This window comes from Candoia aspera, chromosome 7 (assembly GCF_035149785.1).
Source record: "Candoia aspera isolate rCanAsp1 chromosome 7, rCanAsp1.hap2, whole genome shotgun sequence".
Classification (NCBI taxonomy): Eukaryota; Metazoa; Chordata; class Lepidosauria; order Squamata; family Boidae; genus Candoia; species Candoia aspera.
In genome coordinates, this window is record NC_086159.1 from 16,103,992 (window position 1) to 16,124,684 (window position 20,693).

A 20,693-nucleotide genomic window follows, 5' to 3' on the forward strand; every position below is an offset into this window, starting at 1 on the left:
GGAACGCCGTTACCTTCCCGCCGAAGCGGTACCAATTAATCTACTCACATTTGCATGTTTTCGAACTGCTTGGTGTGCAGAAGCTGGGACGAGCAACGGGAGCTCACCCCGCCGCGCGGTTTCGAACCGCCGACCTTCCGATCGACAGCTCAGCGGTTTAACCCGCAGCGCCACCGCGTCCCTTAGAGTGATGGTTAGTTTGACAATAATTATTATTACTTCAGTCCTGAAATAGGCAGACAACAGGCAAGTTGCAAGGAGGATAGTAGCTGGTAATTATCTTTATTCTGTATCAAATATGAGTTATCAGACTCTTGCCATCTCACACTGAGATCATTCTTAGTTCCCCTGCTGGATTATTATAAAGTCAAAGAACAGTTAGTTGCATTTGCAGCAGTGTCCATGATTTAGGCCAGCGTTTTTCAAACTTGGCAACTTTAAAAGATATGTGGACTTCAACTCCCAGAATTCCCCAGCCAGCATGCTGGTTGAGGAATTCTGGGAGTTGAAATCCACCCATCTTAAATTTGTCAAGTTTGAAAAACACTGACTTAGGCTAATGAAAGGAGTTTGCAGCTTCATCATAGCAAGCCAATCCAAAAGACAGATTGTGAGACTTGGCAGTAGTTTGATTCAAAACACTCTGATGTTAAGAAAAGGAGCATAACATGGAATCTCAGCAAATGTGTTTTCGCTTGTAAGTTTCATAATCCACTTGGGAGCTGTGCGCTCTGTATCACTGGTGAAGGTAAGAAGGTATGGAAGGAGGGCCTTCTAAGTGCAGGGTGTTCTGAATTTCCATTCTTAAAAAAGAGCAGGGTATTAAAATATATTTTATGAAAATGATTTAAACTTTACATATTTTCAATATCATCCTACTTCATACTGACAGATAATCCATTCTTCTTAGCAATCAAAGAATCTGGCTACAAGCCTGTTCTTCAAGCGATAATCCAAGTATTAACCAGAGTTTTTACATCTAATGGGCAAGGATGGTAATATTCTGTTAGTGAAATAGTTTTAAGCGTCTGCTAAATTTTTCCACACTGACAGTCCTAGGCAAGTACCTTAGGATGGAAAATTATAGCCTGAACAAGTCTATCCACAGGGAGTGACTGAAAAATAGGTCATGATGGCAATGATCAGCATCCTTATCTTTCAGCCTAAGTGTGCTGCTACTAGCTCAGGCTCCGATTGAAGTAGCAAGCATTTACATTTACTGTATACATTCCATGGTAACCAAGAGTTGGTACATAGGGAGAGGGTTTTGTACATGGAGATAATCTCTGTAAAGGAGAAAAAAATATGGATATTGTTGAGTTTTAAAGGAGTTTTCAAATATGAAATGTAAATTAAAAAAAACATGCTTACAATTTTCATATAGGTATAGTCAATGGATAGTGGTAATGCCTACAATTAATTGGAGAATTCTCTTCCTCAATATCTGCTAAAATTAAGATGTAAATGTTATTTTGAAGGCCATAGTTCATTTAAGAACTGATAAATGTCCATCTGCCACTTGATACTGTTTCTTTAGTTTACTTGTATTCTCATGACCTAATGAGATGTTCATCTATGTCAATGGTGCTATTTAGAACCACGTATCATAGACAACAGGTAAAATCTTCAGGAATGTCTAGAATTCTATCATGCTCCCACACATACTTCCCTTGACTTAAATAGAGCTGATTTCATTATTTATGCAGTAATGTAATTGCCCACTGTGACCACAGTCTAATATTCAAATCCTCATTTAGCCTTGAAGCTAAGCAGGGGCTGTTATAGATGGTACCCTTATTTCCCCAGAGGAAGCGTATTAGATTAAGGTCAATCTGTTTGTCCATCTTACCCCAGCACAAGTGCGGGCTATTGATAATTTCTTAAGGGCAAGAAGGTACAACTTTCTAGCTTACCAGGAAGGCAATCTCTACCCATCTTTTTCTGCTGCATGTCAAAAATAGCATTTTCTGACTTGTGCTGTGTTCAAGTGCTGTGGTCAGCTTGTGCTTCATTTCACTGTAAGCAAAACCTCAACTCCAAATACCTGTTGTGTATTGTGTTGGGACCCCCTTCCCTGCTCATGGGTTCTGCCCTCCATAGCCAGTTTTTTTTTTAAAAAACAAATTCACTTATGGAATGGTGAAATGGACCTAGTTTTTTTCTTTTTTGTTTAAAGCAAGTTCACTGATGAAAGAGGGACCTTCCTTTTTTAAGGAAGGCCAAAGTGGAGGAATTGAAATCTGGAAATATCCAGTTTACACTTGGGAGACAAGGTGCTTAATGCCGCAGTACAGAAAAAAAAAGTACCCAATTTTTAACAGGAAATTTACAACCTTTTCGAAGTGAGGAAAGACTCTAGATTAAAGGCTGAGCATAAATGCTCTATTGAATATTGTGAAGAAAGCATTGGCTAAAATTAGTGCGTTCTACATACAGCATATGAATGTTTAAAGGGTCCATTTATGCAATAAGAACTTTAATTTCAGTCATCCTGATTTTAAGGATAGGAAGTTTCAACAAAGGACACCTTGCAGTCTTTTCATTGCCATAGATAGAAATGGGAACCAGATGATTCTTAAAAAGGTGGCACTTTTGCTTTGGATACATGAATGACTTGGGCACAACTGCTCTAGGGACAGAATCAGGGTTGGCTTGTTCCTTGGCATTTGTGAATATGTGCTCTGACCACTTCCTGACTTTGCAATTCCTGATTCTCAGCAAGTCAGATGTTTAGGAAAAGCATGCTCTTAAAAACGTAGTTCCCATGCCTTGTGAATGACATCACATCACATGAGAAATGTAAAGTTGCATTTAATTCATCCACAACTGTGCTACCAAAAAAGGTATCAATTGTGAGGAGGCAAGTCCTAGCCTGATGGGAATCCAGACATCTTTTACTTAGTGACAAAATTAAGTCTAAGGTAGTAATGTGAGGAGGGGGTTATTTTTATTCTAGTACACAAAGTGGGGACATAAGTGACATTGTCAGTATATTAGGGTGACACTGTCAATGGCAAGTGGGGGCAAGCCAAAATGTTAGGCCCCATGAATTTTCTCTGGTTAGAATTGTGTAGAAAGACTGGCTGAATCTCAGAAAGCAGGCACACAAAATTTCTTTTGGGCAATGATCACAAAGTAATAAACGTGTGATGGGCACCAAAGGTGAAGAGGTATCAGCAGCCACTGCTTTGAGTAGTGAAGGAGAGTTGAATTTGAGAACCAGATGTAAAAGGGACTATGTGTTGTAAAAACGGTGTTGTACTAAAAAAGAAAAAAAAGCCAAGCCAATTTCAACAACAACAAAAATTAAAGAAATAAAAAGAGGAATGTGCGGTTATGGTTTAACCAGTGGAATAATCAACATGCATTAAGTACCAAATGTAAAAATGTAAGAATCCTGCTTCCCAACTCCCTCCCAAGATGAACCCACCAAATCTACACATCCTTTGGGGATGTAATACCCACATGAGGGAGATTGTATGAAGTGTGACAATCAGAAGACCCATCACTTTGAGCACTTTGCATCTTAGAATAGGACACTTTAAAATTTACTGTATGAAGTTATTTTTTTTTTAAAAAAAGAACATAACATACAATTTTTAAACAAGTTTATAATTTCCTCATGAACTTTGTTAATAAAAAAGAAACAACTGAACAAAAATGTTTATATTATCAAGGCAAAGTTGAATATATAACACAATTTCTTTGCAATGCATTATCTTGTCAGTAACGTGACTCCATCAATTAAACACATATATGTTGAAGGCAGCATATGCACTTGCATTACAGACATCTATTATCTCCCACTGCTAGTCCTTCCAAAAGGAACTCAAAGTATGTCAGACTATATATGCAAAGCTTGTCTCCTCCTCTATTAAAGTGCAACACATCACTTTCCAAGTAGAAAAAAACCCCCTCATCTGCGGTATGTAAAAATGGGGGAGCCATCCCACAGTTTTTCACCCCTATGACAGCCTACTATGCTGCCTTTATGACTAATTTGGTAAAACAGAACTTAGTGACTAAGTTCATCATGAATTGAATCTGATGAAAATAACCATACTGTTTTGGCAAGGTTGAATTAAATAGCATGCATTTCAGGTTATAGGAGGACCTTTTGTATGTAAGCCAATTTACTTGAACCAATGTGATCATATCCTTAAAATGGCATGTACAAGCCATCAATGATGGGTGGATGCTGATACAGGTAAGCCAAGCTTATGGCCTGTTTGTATTTAAGGAGATGCCCACTGAAAACAGTAATGAGACAAATTATCGTTTACTTGGAGAACACCTGAAAGATGCATTAGTTCACATAAGCCAAAAACAAATGGGAAAAAAAGGCAATTATGAATTAAATTTGGCTCAAATCTTTAAGATGCAGCATTAATAAGAATGTCCCAAGGATGAAATTACAAAGCATCTACAATAAATTCAGTGTTCTTATTCTGGCAGGAACGGTTGATAGTAAATCAGATACATCTCTGCTGAAACACTGGTCATTTCAAATGGAAAAGGTGATAGGTATTCCCAAAATTAACCAGGTTTACTTTCAAAAGTACATTCATGTTTGATATGATTAGCAGCAACAATAAATCTAATTATGCTATGCATATTTATGTTAGCCAAACCCTGGAGCAGCAGTAGAAATCTTCTACCACAATGGTGTGGAAAAGAATGACAAGCCCTTTTAGATTGTGTTTTCAAAGAAACAATGGAAATATTGGCAGAGGTGTTGGAAATATTACTTAAATTATGCGTAAAAAAAAGTTCAGAGTATGCAAGTAAGCTTCAGTGCATCCCTTCAATTTAAATTTGCACTACTAAATCATACGTTCAGAGAAAACAATTTCAAGACTAATTCATTTTTCTCTTTTAAAGGTACTCTGTACGTTACCATAGTGATACAGTGAGAAAGTCAAGGGTTAGTGATGTTCCTATGAAGGCCACACTGGTCTGGTCTTCCTTAGTCTGACAAAGGCAACTGAAAGGTATCTTGACCTTAAATATCTGTTTCCTTATACAACTGTAAGGAGGAGTTCACAACTTTGCCTATTCATATTTGAATTCCTTTGGACAATACATTTAGTGTTTATGTCTTAAAATACGTTTCCATTTCTACTCTACCTTTTTTTATTTAAAACCAGACAATAGACACACACTGTCAGTAACTGCCCCAGCCTGAGGACCACACAGACAATAAATTGACAAGCAGAGAACAAAACAGAAAAATAAAATTAAAAAACCCTGAAAGATTCAAAAATACCAATGATGACAGGGTTACAGCACTCACCACACACACTGGAAAAATCAGTATTCTTATGTTTACGATTTGACACTAAAAAGTTCGGAAATGCTTTTATCCTCTCACTTAAAAAAATGTCAACAGACAGCCATTTTGTTCAGAAGGTAACAGCTTCCTTTATAAATGGAAAAAGTAAAAAATGCTTTTTTTATTACAAAAACAGCACCGGTTGCACTGATAAGACTGAGTGTTTGGCAAGAGAAGAGTTTGTCTTTGTTTGGCAGCCCCCAACCATCCACTGCCTGATTGCTCTGCTCTGTCATCTTTATGCAGCAATCTATTGCTACGGCAGTACCCATCAGATTCCAACAACAGTGACAAAAATGTGTCCTATTTCCATTTGACTAAGGTCACTCCAGGATTCTACACTATGGTGACATACTCATATGAGATAAAGAGAATGTTTATTTTCAGATACAGAAATTTTCCTAACAAAATTATTAGAATAAAGGAAACAAATATTTATGTTTAAAACTGCTGATGAACATGGGTGTGTATATATTCCCAGTGATTTAAAAAAAAAAAAAACCAACAAACACCACATAAACTTTTTCTTCTTCTAAAATGGTATTTGATGGCACATCTATGTTACTGTATTCTTTATTCCTTTAGTTATTGCAAGTCTTTGGGATTTTTAGATAGTCCTTGGCATTTCTAAGTAAAAACAAGGGCCAAAGGGAGTGATTGTAATAGAATCATTACAAAAGAAAGGTGTTTCACATTGATGTGTCTCTTGTTTTCCTTATAATGGTATAATTCTGAAGCTGAAGTTCTATTTCTTTTAAATATGTTTGAAATCTATCTTTGATGAAATTTGAATGAGAATCTGGATCATTAAACAATCCAGTGAGGCTGACAAGAAATTACCTTAATCTTTCCGGAAGCTCTAATTTGTACCAATTTAATAAAAAATGTTCAAATTGTCTCTCTGCAGCATTTTTGGAGATTTTGAACACATTGTATTACCTGAAAATTAGCTTTTTAGAGCTTGAAAAAAAAAATCTTAAAATAGGCAAGCCTTTTCCCAACCAAAAAAAATCTATTAATGTGGCTAATCTAAACAAAAGTTATGTAAAACTGAAGTGAGCAACAAGGCACATAAAAAAAAGAGTGCTTTTCCAGAAAAATTTCCAGGGGTATATTTTCTGGACACAAAAGCTGGATCTTATTTGTAGCAGGCAATGAAGATTATCAAAACTGATGAGAGTTGTGACTGTTCAATGAAAAATCAGATTACCAGGTATTACCTGTTAACTCTAGATCTGTGCAATTCATTCATTCTTTCTTATAACGGAGGCAATGTTATTTAAGTCTACAAGATTGTCAACCGTCTTCTACTTTATGATTAAGAGGGAATAAGCTCTTCCAGAGTTACCCCTAACTGTACAACCTCCGGAGAGATTGGGATTGGAGCTCCCAGAATTCCCAGATGACATGGCCAACCAGGATAAGATGACTGTTCTACAAACTCATGGCCAACACTTTGTATTTAAGGCCCACAATTCCTAGAGAAATGAAGAAAGACAGGCTCTCTTTCCAAATGGCATCAAGATTACCTGCAATGGTTTGCTGCTGATAGATGACTGTTTGCAGATAAGAATTTGTTTGTGCATTCTCTCTCTGAAGTATTTATTGAGGGCTTAGAGCCACCCTTAAAATGCAAGAAAACTCATGGTGGAGGATAAAAAAGTTGTGTATAAGGAGGGAAAGCTACATGGGAGACCCATTTCAGATCTGTGGTTAGAATGGTATGGGTTCAAACAGCTATACCAATAAAGACTAATTTGACAAATCTCTCCACCGCCCCAGGAGAATGTGGTGAACGAATGGATAAACAATGCTTATCACTATTTCACTGCAGTGGGGCCTTTGCATAGTTCTGGGAATATCATGCCTTTTGTTAACACAGATCCAGTTTTGCATTAGCGTAGCCACATTGTGGGGAATGAGTTAAAAGCTCAAGAAGCATTAGCATAGAAAACTACGGTGTCCTCTAAACAGTGCAATAAGCACGTGAGAATGAAGTCACCACCACAAACTATCTTCCCCATCTTTCAGAAAAACTTCCCCGTCAAAGCAAAAAGCAAAAAGCAAAAAAAAAAAAAAAAAAGCTATCAAGGAGAATCTCAATCACTTTACAAGCAGAAGTAATTTCAACCAGAGATAAGGAAATTCCAGAGCTTTTCCTACAGAGAGTGGATTATTTTACAGCAGGGAACAAGGGCAGCTGGAGATCCGACCATATAACTCAATAGGATAACCAGTAAGTGTTGGTGGCAAATGTTAGGCCTGAAGGCTGAGATGGTTTTACAGGCAGCATTAAATTCCTACAGTGAGTAATTAGGGATGAAGGAGAAAAACCTGAGAGGAAGATTTCAAAGCAGCAGGTTCTACCAAAATGTGCTACTCAAACAATAGGGCCAAAGGCGTGGCTCTGGTATGAGGTGAATTGTATGTATACTTGCTGTCTGTAAGTCTTCCGGTAAAGGCAATTGCCAACTTAAGATCATTCACATCTCTCTTATGTCAAAAAGAATAAACTAGAGGCTCTTATTGCCATTGCTTTAAAGATCTCCAAAACCATGGAGGTGCTAACTAAGAGCAATATGAACCTTTCATTAGGAAATCCATAGGAAGAAACACTGTTTATAATTCAAAACCAAGCTTATTTATGCTCAGTCCTCTTTCTGAAGCATCCCCAATGGTCCATGATTCATGGACACCCAGTTGGCCCCACTGCATTCTTTCCTAATTGTATTCATGGCATCATGAGAGCTGGCTTTCCAGATCTAAACATAGGTATGTGCTGGGTAGGGATGGGGCAGTGAGGGGACAAAATCTAAGCTGGTGAAAACAGAACGTTAGTGTTGAAGGATGAAATACAGCATCTGGAAAGGAAGAAAAAGAGTAAGACTGTCTTGTAGACATTGCATTCATTGTCAAGAAAGGAGCAGATTTATGCTCTAAAGCAGTGTTTCTCAACCTCAGCAACTTTAAACAGCAGGGCTGGCTGGGGAATTCTGGGATTTGAGGTCCACACAGCTTAAAGTTGCTGAGAAACACTGCTCTAAAGGTTCCTACTGACCCTGAAACCTGAAATACGACAGTTTAATGAAGGTGGGAATATAGCAAAAGTTTGTTCCACTGAATGCCTAAAGAATAAATTATGCATAGAACTAGCAGTGCCCACAGCCAAAATGTGTTTTCATAATTAATACAATTCAAATGAATATTCAGATTCCTAATTAGGCTGTGAATTGCAGTATGTTAACATAATGCCATTTAGGGAAGCTATTCTGGGCTCAATCACGGATGGAGGCTCTGGAAGATACCATTGTGGATATGAGGCGACTCCCCAAGGACCCAGAAACAGATAAAAATGAGAGAAGTCAAACAAAAAAAGGGCACTATTCAAACAAAAATGCAACGATATATCAATAGGGTTAGAGTAAAACTGACTAAAATACCAAGAAAACGAGCTGAAGAAAATAGCTACCAGCATTTCATAGCTCATTTGGTAAACACAAGTGAGGCTCACAATAAGCAGAACAATACGGGTAATACAACAACGTATCCCATGCTTACTTAACAGAAGGCATCACTAAGAATTTGGGACACTTCCCACCTCTCTTTTAGGATAAATACACCTGTGGAGACATAAGCAGCAAATCTAGCTAAACGGATGATGGCCAATTATAAGACACTATTAGAGGACATCCAATTCCCCACACAGGCCAAAGATTTTTACTATTTGGAAAGTAAAATAAAGGCAAGTGCCTCTTCACACTTCCTAGTCTTGGCAAATTTCAGAGCAGACACATCCCAGAGCCAATGGGAAAGTAACTGTGAGGCATATTCCAATGGAGAAAGGCAGTAAGAAGATGCAAGCATGGTTCAGTAATTATTGACTGGAGGAATTACCAGTTTATGTTCATTTGTTTAAAAAAAGGTGCACCAAAAGTTTCCCCCCGCTCCCCCTTTCATATGCTTTTAGATCCTCATGACTCCTGAACTGGTGGGGCTTGACCCCATGGCAGGCTGCTGGGGAGGAGCAGTGCTGGCTTCAGTCACGATGATTCCTCAAGTGCATTGACAACTTGCTCCAGGATGTCTGGGCAGTGATCAGCTATCTTCTGGAGAATGGCATTTGCAAACTCTTGTAGCTCTGTGCTGTCCTTCTCAGCCTTTTCCAGCTCGTCATGAAGCTGCAAGAAAAGAAAAAACAACTTTCAGTCACTGCACTTGGGTCCATTAAACTGCCACATCAAGATTCAGTTTTCCCTCTAAGGGCTGTTTAAAAAGAAAGGGGCCACTCCCATGTTATTTGGAAGCAATTGTGGATTGTCTCTGAATATATACTGAGGTCAACTGCAGTTCCTTGATCAGTTAGATATAAAAATTTGCAAAATATTTTCAAGCCCAAAATATATTAAGGGGTTTGAGCTCCTTGTACCCCACTATTCTGTCTAGAAGGCACCACATTTCCAGACGCTGTTTTGAACTCAGATCAGCACCATGCAATAACAATTTGAAGTTCAGAAATAATGGTTCCTTGCCTAACTTCAAAAAAATAAGTTAACATCTTAAAGTCAGTAGAAAATACATAGAAGCTGCCTTATTAGACATTTTTAAATGTATAAGAAGCTAAATCAGCTTTGAATTGGCCCTTGATGACTGAATGGACACATCCATGTAGTTTTCTTGCAAACAGCATCAGAGGGGTTTATTGTTGCCTTCTGGAATTCCCAGAATAACCTTCATTCCTGGTATTGCCTGGTGGTCTCTGTTGTCTCCCCTGAATATATGTTAGCTATGCTCCAAATTCATGGAACAACTTTCAGACAATTCATTCCCAGGGATAGAAAGATTGTTCTTTGGTTACCCACACACTGCACAGAACATCACTTTTTATGTCAAAAAAAAAAAAAAAGGTAAAAGTAGTCCAAAAATTCAGGGTCTTTCCCCAAGATACATATCTTGCTGGAATTTGAATTTATATTTTCCAAACCAAATTTCCTGCTATCGTTTTCATTCTAAAATGTATGACATCAACTGACCCCTCTGTCCAATTGACTTAACTGAATTTCTTACACATTTTCATTTTTAAAACCTAATAGCAAGCTGTGATTTCACAACTTGAGGTGTGTAATCGAGGATCTGAGGAGATGCATCAGTTAAGCTGAAGGCTTATCAGGCCTCCAATAAATGGAACTCTTTGGAAACGTAAGATAAATTTACAAGTCTTAATTGTCAGGAAATGGAAATGCCATGCCAGAAAATTCTTGAATTCAAAATTGATTTAGCTTCTTATACATTAAAAAATGTATAATAAGGCAGCTTTTATGTATTTTCTACTGACTTTAAAATACCCAGTGAATATTGTTTTTGTGGCAATTTGATATTTAATACAGTGTTAGGAAATATGAAGTATTTACATGTCAGTCCAAAATATATTTGTAAAAGGATAATCTTATTATGGAATTGTTAAATTTATTCATAAATATTTTTGCAACAACATATTATATTGAAAAATTGCCTAGACTGGTAAAGTTAAAGTAAAGCCAAGTGAAATGGAGGAACCACATTTTATGTGACGACATCTGTGATTTTGACCAATTTTAAATTATGGCTGAAGAAACACGTTGCATCTTCAGTGAAGACTCTCAAAGAATCTACAGTTCCAGGAACTTGTAGAAAGAGATCTAGATACTTTCTAGTTTGGATTTAAACCTACATTTAACACAAAAACAGCCCTGGTCACTCAGTTTTAGCAGTAAATAGAAAGTGAGACAGTGCTGATAATCCAGAATGGCTTTTGACATTTATTAATTTACCATATTTATAAGACTACCAATCTCCAATGGACTCATAGGAAATTATATACAGTGGATATAAAAAGTCTACAGACCCCTGTTAAGATGCCAGGTTTTTGAGATGTAAAAAAATCACACCAAGATAAATCACTTCAGAATTTTTTCCACCTTTAATATAACACACAAGCTGTACAATTCAATTGACAAACAAATTGAAATATTTTAGGGGGAAAAATAAAAATAAAAAACTAGAATAACGTGGTTGCACGAGTGTGCACACCCTTAAACTAATACTTCGTTGAAGCACCTTTTGATTTCATGACAGCATTCGGTCTTTTGGGGTAGGAGCCTCTCAGCATGGCACACTTCGCCTTGGGAATCTCTGCCCACTCTTCCTTGCAGAAGCGCCCCAAATCTGTCAGATTGCGAGGGCATCTCCTGGGCACAGCCCTCTTCAGGTCACCCCACAGATTTTCAATTGGATTCAGGTCCGGGCCCTGGCTGGGCCATTGCAAAACTTTGATCTTCTTCTGGTGAAGCCATTCTTGTGTTGATTTGGAGGTACTGTATGCTCTGGGTCATTGTCGTGTTGAAAGGTGACATTTCTCTTCATCTTCAGCATTTTAGCAGGGGCCTGAAGGTTTTGTGCCAAAATTGACTGATATTTGGAGCTGTTCATAACTCCCTCCACCTTGAGTAAAGCCCCAGTTCCAGCTGAAGAAAAGCAGCCCCAAAGCATCATGCTGCCACCACCAGGCTTCACTGGGGGTATGGTGTACTTTTGCCGACGCACAGTGTTGTTTTTGCACCAAACGTACTTTTTGGAAGTATGGCCAAAGTTCAAATAAAAACATCCAAGCCCGGCTACATTTTGCAAAAACCTACATCAGGTCTGACAAAAGCATGATGGAAAATGTGTTATGGTCTGATGAGACCAAGGCTGGACTGCTTGGCCATAATTCCTAAAAGATTTCAGTTTGCTTTTCAATTGAATTGTACAGCTTGTATGTTATATTGTTGTTGTTGTTAGTTGCCATCGAGTCGTTTAAATTCTTGGTCTGATTTTTTTACATCTCAAAAACCTGGCATCTTAACAGGGTTGTGTAGACTTTTTATATCCACTGTACATACAAAATTCATGAAGCAACAAAAAATACTCCACCAATAGAACCCATTCTCTGGCATCAGAGTACTGCTACTATGGCTGAGACATCGAAACGTTTTCTTGACTGTTGTAGCTTGAGATAACAGGACCTTTAAAGCCGGTCAGAGTTTCTTTCTGACCCACCTTATACCAAACACAATCAAAGTGGGATTATTTTGAATTTCTTTCCCATGCTTTCCACTTTCTCAGGACTGAGTTGCCGTTTCCCCTCCCTTAAAGTTTCATTACTTTCTGCTCTCTTCCCAAGGCCGGATGTACGTTCTTTCGTGAGTCCAGAACAACATAATATTTGAGGTGGGCTCTGAACAATGTTGAATACAGTACAACTATTACTGCCCATGATTTGGAAATCGTTTTTCTTGATACTGCCCTTTGCTTTTTCTCTTCATGATCTAGTTTCCAATTATTTCAATGAGTTGTTGAGCACACTGAAACACTACACTTGTGTATGTGTGTGTGTGTGACAGCACACAATTGCATCAACATTTCTTTTGTTTATAAAAAGATCCCAGCTTATCAGTTTACACATTTATCTAAAACGAATAAATTTAGCTAGTGTGCACTGTTTCTCATCATTATTTTTAAAATATGTAGTAGTATATATGCTTCTGTCTCAGTGCTCTATCTGCCAAAGGCAAGTATCTGGCATGCTACTGAACAACTTCCAAGGCTTATTAAATCCACTGACATTGATTATTTTCGCTAATCCACATGGGAATAATTTATACTGCACAGAACAGATACAAAATTACAATGGACTTTTAAGAACTACCAAAAAAGCTAAAAACCCTTCTAGCTCATGGAAGAGAACCAGTAAGGAAAAAAATAATCATTCAAGTGAATGACTGGTTATCCAAATGGTGTTGACTGGAGATATTTGGCTTCTGGGACCATGGTCTGAATTTTCTGGGTAGATTGCTGGCACAGGATGACTTGCATGTCACAGGGGCTGTTAAAGATGATTTTGGCCAAACTTGATTCTGGCTGAGCTCGATTAAGAGGGCTTTGAACTCTTGGAGACATAGAGCCCTGACATATGGATCTCAGATAAAGATGGGCACATTGAGAAGGAAGTGTGAGTGTTGTTTTAATTGGGCCTATTAATGAAAAATTAGAACACTGGCTCATTAAGTTCACAGACTTCACGATCTATTCTTCACTATTATTCTTTGTAAGCCGCCCAGAGTCATTGTGTACGAGATGGGTGGCAGAGAAATTTAATCAATCAATCAATCAATCAATCAATCAATCAATCTGTGCACGAATGTTCAGGATATAGGGAAGTAAACAAAATGAGACTGAGCTCCTGGTATAGAAAGCAAATACAATTTAATAGGTATAACAGAGCACTGATTTTGAATAATATGATTCCTACTTTTTTTAATCTGTTACACATTTGTATAGGGATTTGAATATGATTATCTACAGGCTTAAAGCTTCTGCTTTATGTTACTGGCTAACAGATGTTTTGAATTATTCAAGCAACTGAAGATACATTGTTATCTAGAGGCCAGGAAGAAGTATTAATTCATGAGTTTTGAGGTAGTAGTAACTGACACTGCTTGAGAAAGGGTGGATTTTAATAAACTATGGATATATATTGGGGAATAAACCTTTCTGGCCATACCTTCCACAGAGGAGAGCACAGTTTATTTTGAATAAAAGTGAAAAGAGATACACGTCTCAAATTTATTCCATGCAAGAGACTGTTCCAACTACCTATCTTCAGATATCTCTTTTTCCTTTGGACTGTTCAGTATTATACATGTGTATGTTCTTATAAGTCATATCCCCAGTATTTGGAATCTATCAAGACACAGAATTGTGGATTTTTCAGGCATGGGGGCTAGCTAAAAGAATTAAAATACAATACTGGAGAATTTTATATCTATAGCAAAGGACTATTGATGTGTTCTTTGTCAACATTTGAAAAAAAAGAAGAAAAGGTGTTTTCTGGGCAACAATTTTTTAGATTTTTTGAACAACAAGGTATGAGTTTCCTTTTTTCTTTCCCTTTTTTATTACTGTTGTGATTATTAATTTTAAAATTATATAATTTTGCTAACACTGTTGAATGAATCTATGCTTTCCTTCCATTAATTTAGCATAATAACTACAAAACGTAATAATCTCATTCCAATGAAATATACAGAATGAATTCTGATAAAGTGATGTTTATGCTGATAAACTGACCACTGCAACTACTGTGAAAATCAGACTGACAAATCTCAGAAGGAAAAAAAAAAACCTAAACCAAGAGAGATACAGAAGCTCAAGTTTGAGGCAGAAGGTGGTGAAAGATTTGTGTAACAGAGAAAAGGATTTAAAATTCAATTGTTCAACCAAGCCATTCTGAAGTCTGAAGAGAAAGATATTTGGGGTAGAAACAGATAATAATAGAAAAACCAGTGGCATTAGGTGTATAATATTGGAAAAGAAAGATTCAATGTAATTAAGTGCTTGGAAGTCAAAAAAGTTGTTTCTAAGTATGCAAGTATAACACGTGGTTACATATGTATATTCAAATGTGCATGACATAGAAACAAGCAATACTTTAGTACATGCTTTGTGTAGTTCAGTGTATTGGTTAAGGTGCTGGATTAGAAACTGGGGGGCCAGGAGTTCTAGTCATGGAAAGTTGGTTGGGTGATTTTGGGCCAGTCCCTCTGTTTCAGCCCAACCCACCTCACAGGGATGCTATTGTGAGCAAAAGAGGAGGCAGGAGCATTATGTAATGCTGTCTTGAGTTGTACAAAATAAAGGCGGGATAGAAATCAAACAAATATGTAAAGGCATGCAACATACATACATACTCTGAAAAGATACCAAGCCATGTCAGAAGCTTTGTCGCAATAAGTAAAAGAAACAAGAATCTGGAGTGAAACTGACTTTCCACATCATCAGTTATCTACCAGTTATAAGGAGAACTAAGAACTAGAACTGAAACATATAACTTGAATCAGCAAAATAAATGTGCACATCTAGTTTTAGGATCCATATAAATTCTTCAAGACCCAAACAAGTGGTTTACTCTTGCAAAATTATTTATCCATACAGTAATTTTTCGGTGAAAGACTCCAGATTTAATACTTATCTGTCAACCTGTTGATATATATTCTGTTTTATCCTATTTTGAGTTTATGACATTTTACTGAAGTTTTACTTAGATATTTTAACAACAAAAAATCTTTCCATATACAGAATGAGAAAAATATTGTCTAGAATTTCTAGGTTACAAAAACAAAGGTAGAAAAATATATTAATTTATCACAATTTTCAGTCTGACTGACTAGGATATTTTGGATTTATAAAGAGAAAATTATTTTAGCTGAAATATAGCAGCAGCATATTTCTAGATTGCTTGCCAATTCCTTTCATATAGATTCAATACAAAAACACGCAAGATTCTATTCCAGATTAATTCAAAGGGAGATTTTCTCATTTATAGTTTAAGCACCAGAAATGTGCAGAATACAGTTTGGAAAACAGGGTGTATGTTAGCCTTGTCTGGATATAATGATTAATAGCTCAGTAACACATGAATGAGTCTCTGGCTTTTAAGCTATCTTACTCTCCACAAACTGCGGTTAATCGTAATTAGGGCGGGCCTGAGGAAAATTTAATTGGATCTTCTGGCATGTCTGTGGGGAATGTGACATAGATCAGCTAGGCTTTCTCGGAAGTTGTGTAGTTAAGTAATTTTACACGCTGGATAAAATGTCCTTAAAAGAGTTTGCTCTTTAATATATATTATTTTATTTACTCTAATATGTGGTAGGCTGACCTTATTGAATTTGGGGCTTTTCTATCCATTCTGCTGAAAGAAACATGGAATTCTATCCCTGAGTCCTGCTGTGACAATACTAATATTTCTGAATCCATATTATTTAACAAGAGCAATGTTTATGCTCTGAAATAAAAAAAAAACTATACACATTTATTTAGAAAAGAAAACAATTTCAGACATAATAATCCTCAGAGTTTCCAAATAACTGATATGACCTGCTCTCGGTTTAAGCATGCCAGTGAAAATGTAAGATTCTGACCTGCTCCAGGGTCATCTTCTGCAGCTCCTTCTCCCAAGCTGCACGGTCATCGTCCAGGTGGTAAGATGTGGGAGGAGTGAGTCCACGGAGAATCAGAGGGTCCCGGTCATGGCATAGGGCTGTCAAATGTCCAATGTATAACTTCAACTTGCTACGATTCTGATCAAGATCTAAAAGAGGCTGAATTACCTAAAATAACAGAATATAATTTAATCATAGCCTGAAACAGCAACGAAGGGATGTTTAATGAACTTTAATAAAAGGAGCTGGAGGAAAACTGAGAGAAATCACCAAAACATTTCCACCTAAACATCCTTCTACCGGGCAGGGGAGGAAAAGGTGGAGTATGTGTGGATCCAGTCTCAGAAGACTTGCAGTCACTTCTGTTTCACTAAAAGAGTACCTTGAAGAAGTTAATATTTCATTAAAAAATTCTACTATACCTTAGAATACTACTTTCAAATGTTTTGAACAATGCAGGGAGCCAAAATTCTTTTTGGTCATTACCAATGAAACATGAGGCAGTACGAAACGAAGTTTCTGGCAGAAAGATGGAAATGATCTACAGGGCATCAGCCAAGACTACCAATGGCAAAATTGTGGCTGTCTAAATGTTCATATGCAAGCAGATCTATGGCTGCACCTGCTGCTTGTCAGCAGGCATAAGGTATCTTTCCAACCATACCCTTTAACCCTAATAATGAATGTGGAAGTGTGATAATCTCTCAGTCAACAGAAACAGGTGCTGGTATTACTTTCAACAGTGTCGATGAATACACAATTGTTCTGGCTCCTTTGCTATGTTTCCAACACTCTGTGAATGGATTAACGGCCATGCAATAGGAGGAGCTGAAAGCTTTAGATTAGTGGTGTCAAAATCCTTTCCCTAGTAGAACCCTGTTTATGGTACAACATCAGGATTAACATCTTAGCGCTGTATAAAGCAGCAGCATGGAATAACACCACAAGGAACCTAGACGAAAAATATCAGTGGTATATGGTTACAGAAGAAAGGTTAAAACATGAGGAAGCTTTGAATAGCACTTTACTGATTAAAATGAGGAAAACAAATACATTTTTACTGAGATGATGATCAGCGTATCTTTCTCCCATGGAGTATTTTCCTGCTGAGAGTAAAATATATTAACTAAAGCACACCATGTATCTGAAAGTGGAACGTTTTGTCTAAATGACACTTCCTAAATCTTTCCCTTTTGCCAGTCTTCTGTCCATTTGCAGATGGAGCGGAGACTATATTAATAATCAAAAGGCGTTGCTATGGTTGTTGTCATTATCCCCATCCACATCTAGCTGCATCTGGACGGTTGTTTGGTTAGTCCTTTCTTTCGACAGTGTGCTTGGAAGGTGTGCATTCTAGTTCCAGAGCTAAAGTTACGTCTGTGCATGGGGAGATCGACTTATGTGTGTGTGTGTGCATCTGTCCTCTCCATCCTTTCTCCTTAGATACAAATTGCTTAACTTTGGGACTATAATATTAAACTGGAAATAAGATGATTTCACCCATGGATAAGACACTTGTGGGAAGCATCCTCATTTGATTGGCATGGTTTATTTTTGAAACGCTGACCCTGCTGGTTTGGAGAACAGCAGAGCTCTCTGAAGAGTTCACTTATTTCCCTTGGGATTCATTTGCCTCATCAGTAAGTAGCGTCCTTCTTATCTCTAGACTTCTCCCACATCTAATTCGAGCTGGCCACTTAGCAAGAGCTGCACCACTTCCCACAGTGGCAGAGCTTATCTTAAGAGGATGCAGAAGCACCTGCCAAACAGACAGGGCTGATGGACCAGGTCACAAGTCCTTGCACTACCTGCATGCTTTCTAGAGCACCATCAACGAGGGAATCTTTCCCAAGAGGCAGGAATATTTTTTAATATACTTTCTGAACTACAAAAGTTAAGTGATACCTTGATCCTCTCTGCCTTAGCAGCATTTCTTCATTGATCTGTTTTCAAATGTTTTGAGTATAACTTGCTGCTGAGTTTGATAAACTTGCCTCAAGGCAGTTTGTAGAAATTGACTCCATTACAAGATATTATTTTGTTACGTGTTTTAAATCTCAGTGCCGAGAACAATTTCAACTGTGCTAAGTGGTGAAATGTATTAACTTCATTGATGTATCTTATTAACTTTATTATATATAATGGGATTGTTGTTCTTAGCATTGGCCTCACATGGTTGCAGAATATGTTTGTTTTGCACCATGCCTGCCTAGTTCTTACAGCAAAGCTCTCAGTGTATGACGCAATGTGTTTTGTTTGTCTGCTGGTTTGTCGTACAGCCTGACGTTGGTAAGGGCTGAGAGGGAGTGACTGGCCCAACGTCATCCACTGGCTTCCATGCCTAAAGAAGGACGAAAGAACCTGAGTCTCCACACTCCTAGTCAGATTAGGGCTCTGGGTACAAGTTTCATATCCCATGATTTCGATAGGCATGCCAAGTTCATAAATCTCTAGAAGCCAACCATGCCAACTGGTCCATCATCACTATGGTGAAAATTATTGTTGAGTCTTCTTATCCACTCAAATTACCCAGCTTCTCCAGCGAATGTTTCCTCCACATGGCTCCCTTTGGAACGCTGTCCTCAGAAGCTTACGCTATCTTCTCAGAGCCTTTGGAAAGCTCTGTGGAAAGCTCAGAGCTCTCGAAAGGCTCTGAGAAGACAGCGAAAGCTTCTGAAGACAGCGTTCCAAAGGGAGCCATGTGGAGGAAACATTCGCTGGAGAAGCTGGGTCCAAAAAGGACTCAGCAAAGGCAGCAAGGTGCTTCTGCTTCACCGGCGGCAGCTGGGTGAAAAAGTTGAAAATTAGGTGTGGGGAACCGGGAGGAGACAGCTGGGTGAATGAATGTGGGCTGGGGAGGCTGGAGCTTGCTATGGTGGCTTCACGCGGCATGGGTGGGTGGCATGGTGCAGTGCAGTGTGGGTGGGTGGCGTGGCTGGGCTTGCCATCTTGCAAGATAGGGTGCAGGGCTTCCAAAAGGGCAGAGATGGGGGGGAGATAGGTGGGTGGGTGGAGTTGAAGCACCGCCACAGTCATAAGTGTGGGCGGGCTGCCAAGCACTCAAATTTTGATCACGTGACTGCGGGGGCATAAGTCCCTTTTTTCAGCGCCGTCATAATTTTGAATGGTTGCTCAACAAATGGTCATTAAGTGAAGACTACCTATATTTGAAATGGCCCTTTTGAGCTTAAATTATTTTAAATTGGGAACACTCTGCACCCCTCTGCTTCATATATGTTCAAAATCAACCTGAATCCCCCCCTCTCCTCACAAGGAATTGTTCCTCCTTGCTAGATTAACTTCTGTCAGGAAATTCAGCACTAGCAAGTCCATTCTCTCTCATTTTTTAACTTGTTAGAATCAGTCAGGAAATCATTTTTATAAAGCAAATTATTTCTGAAAGTTTTATATGTCATGAACAAAGCTCATGAATTAATGTTTTCCAGAGCTCACTGTCTTCATCTTGGGTATTATCTACACTTGGGGTGGGGTGGGGGGGTGGCAGGCTGGGAAATAATACAAAGCAGTAAATGCTGCTTTCTCCATGGACATTCTCAGAAGATTCCAAAGAGGCCATCCAAATGCTAAAGATATTCAAATAAGGAATTAATTGAACCTTCAACAGAGATTTGTACATGCCATTGAACTGCAATTGGCAAAATACTTACCCAAACAAGCAAAAAATATTCTGATCTTAACAAACTAGTTTTCAAGATAAGCAGGTTTAGCAAAGATGGAAAACTACAAGTTGTCAGTCTTAGGCTGAATAAAAAAAAATACTTATTACTATTAACATTCAAAGTGAGAAGACCTAAACGTCTTTGCTCACTTCTCTCTTTATTCCCAAAGCGATTTGGCTCCTTCCCAAGGAAAACAAAACATTACTGCTTGAGAGAGACTGAAATCAGGTCATGGCAGCATAAAAAAAATGCTGTTTTTGTGTGTCAGTTTTTCCTTCTCTTAAAATGTTTTGGAAACTGGCAATATGCTAATACTTTTACAGGCCATTAGTAGAAAAAAGGAATCACAGATAGTGATAATGTGATTTTATACTGTTTTGTGTAAGAAACCATAAGGCCTGGAAATCAGTTCTTCTCAGATGCAATAGATACTGAGTTAAGGCTCTTTTCTCAGAGAAAAAAAATTATAAACCTATATAACAAATCACAGAGTAAGGATAGATATAAAATATGACATAATATATACTACTGTTAAGTCCTGATGAATTTAAGCAGTTAAACAGCAAGATAGTTAACTTCACTCAAAGTTAAAACCAAAGTATTCTTTCAATACCAGAAATCTCAAGACTAGAGCAAAAGAAGGTGGTAGATAGGGCCATTTTT

General features: G+C 37.9%; 1 protein-coding gene across 5 annotated transcripts in view; it reads right to left on the reverse strand.

Annotated features, from left to right (window-relative positions):
• Positions 1 to 8,364: 8,364 nt before the first annotated feature.
• Positions 8,365 to 20,693, reverse strand: part of ERC1 (ELKS/RAB6-interacting/CAST family member 1) — a 168,796-nt gene continuing 156,467 nt past the window's right edge. For 4 of the 5 annotated variants that reach the window (XM_063308525.1, XM_063308524.1, XM_063308523.1 and 1 more), the window contains one exon: positions 16,383 to 16,518. Coding sequence is in view for 1 of the 5 variants with exons in the window: in XM_063308521.1 (XP_063164591.1) it covers positions 9,373 to 9,510; positions 16,330 to 16,518 (327 nt within the window). In the remaining 4 variants the exon portion in view is untranslated. Of the gene's footprint in view, positions 9,511 to 16,329; positions 16,519 to 20,693 lie in introns of those variants that run through there. The other variant, XM_063308521.1, reaches the window with a different exon arrangement.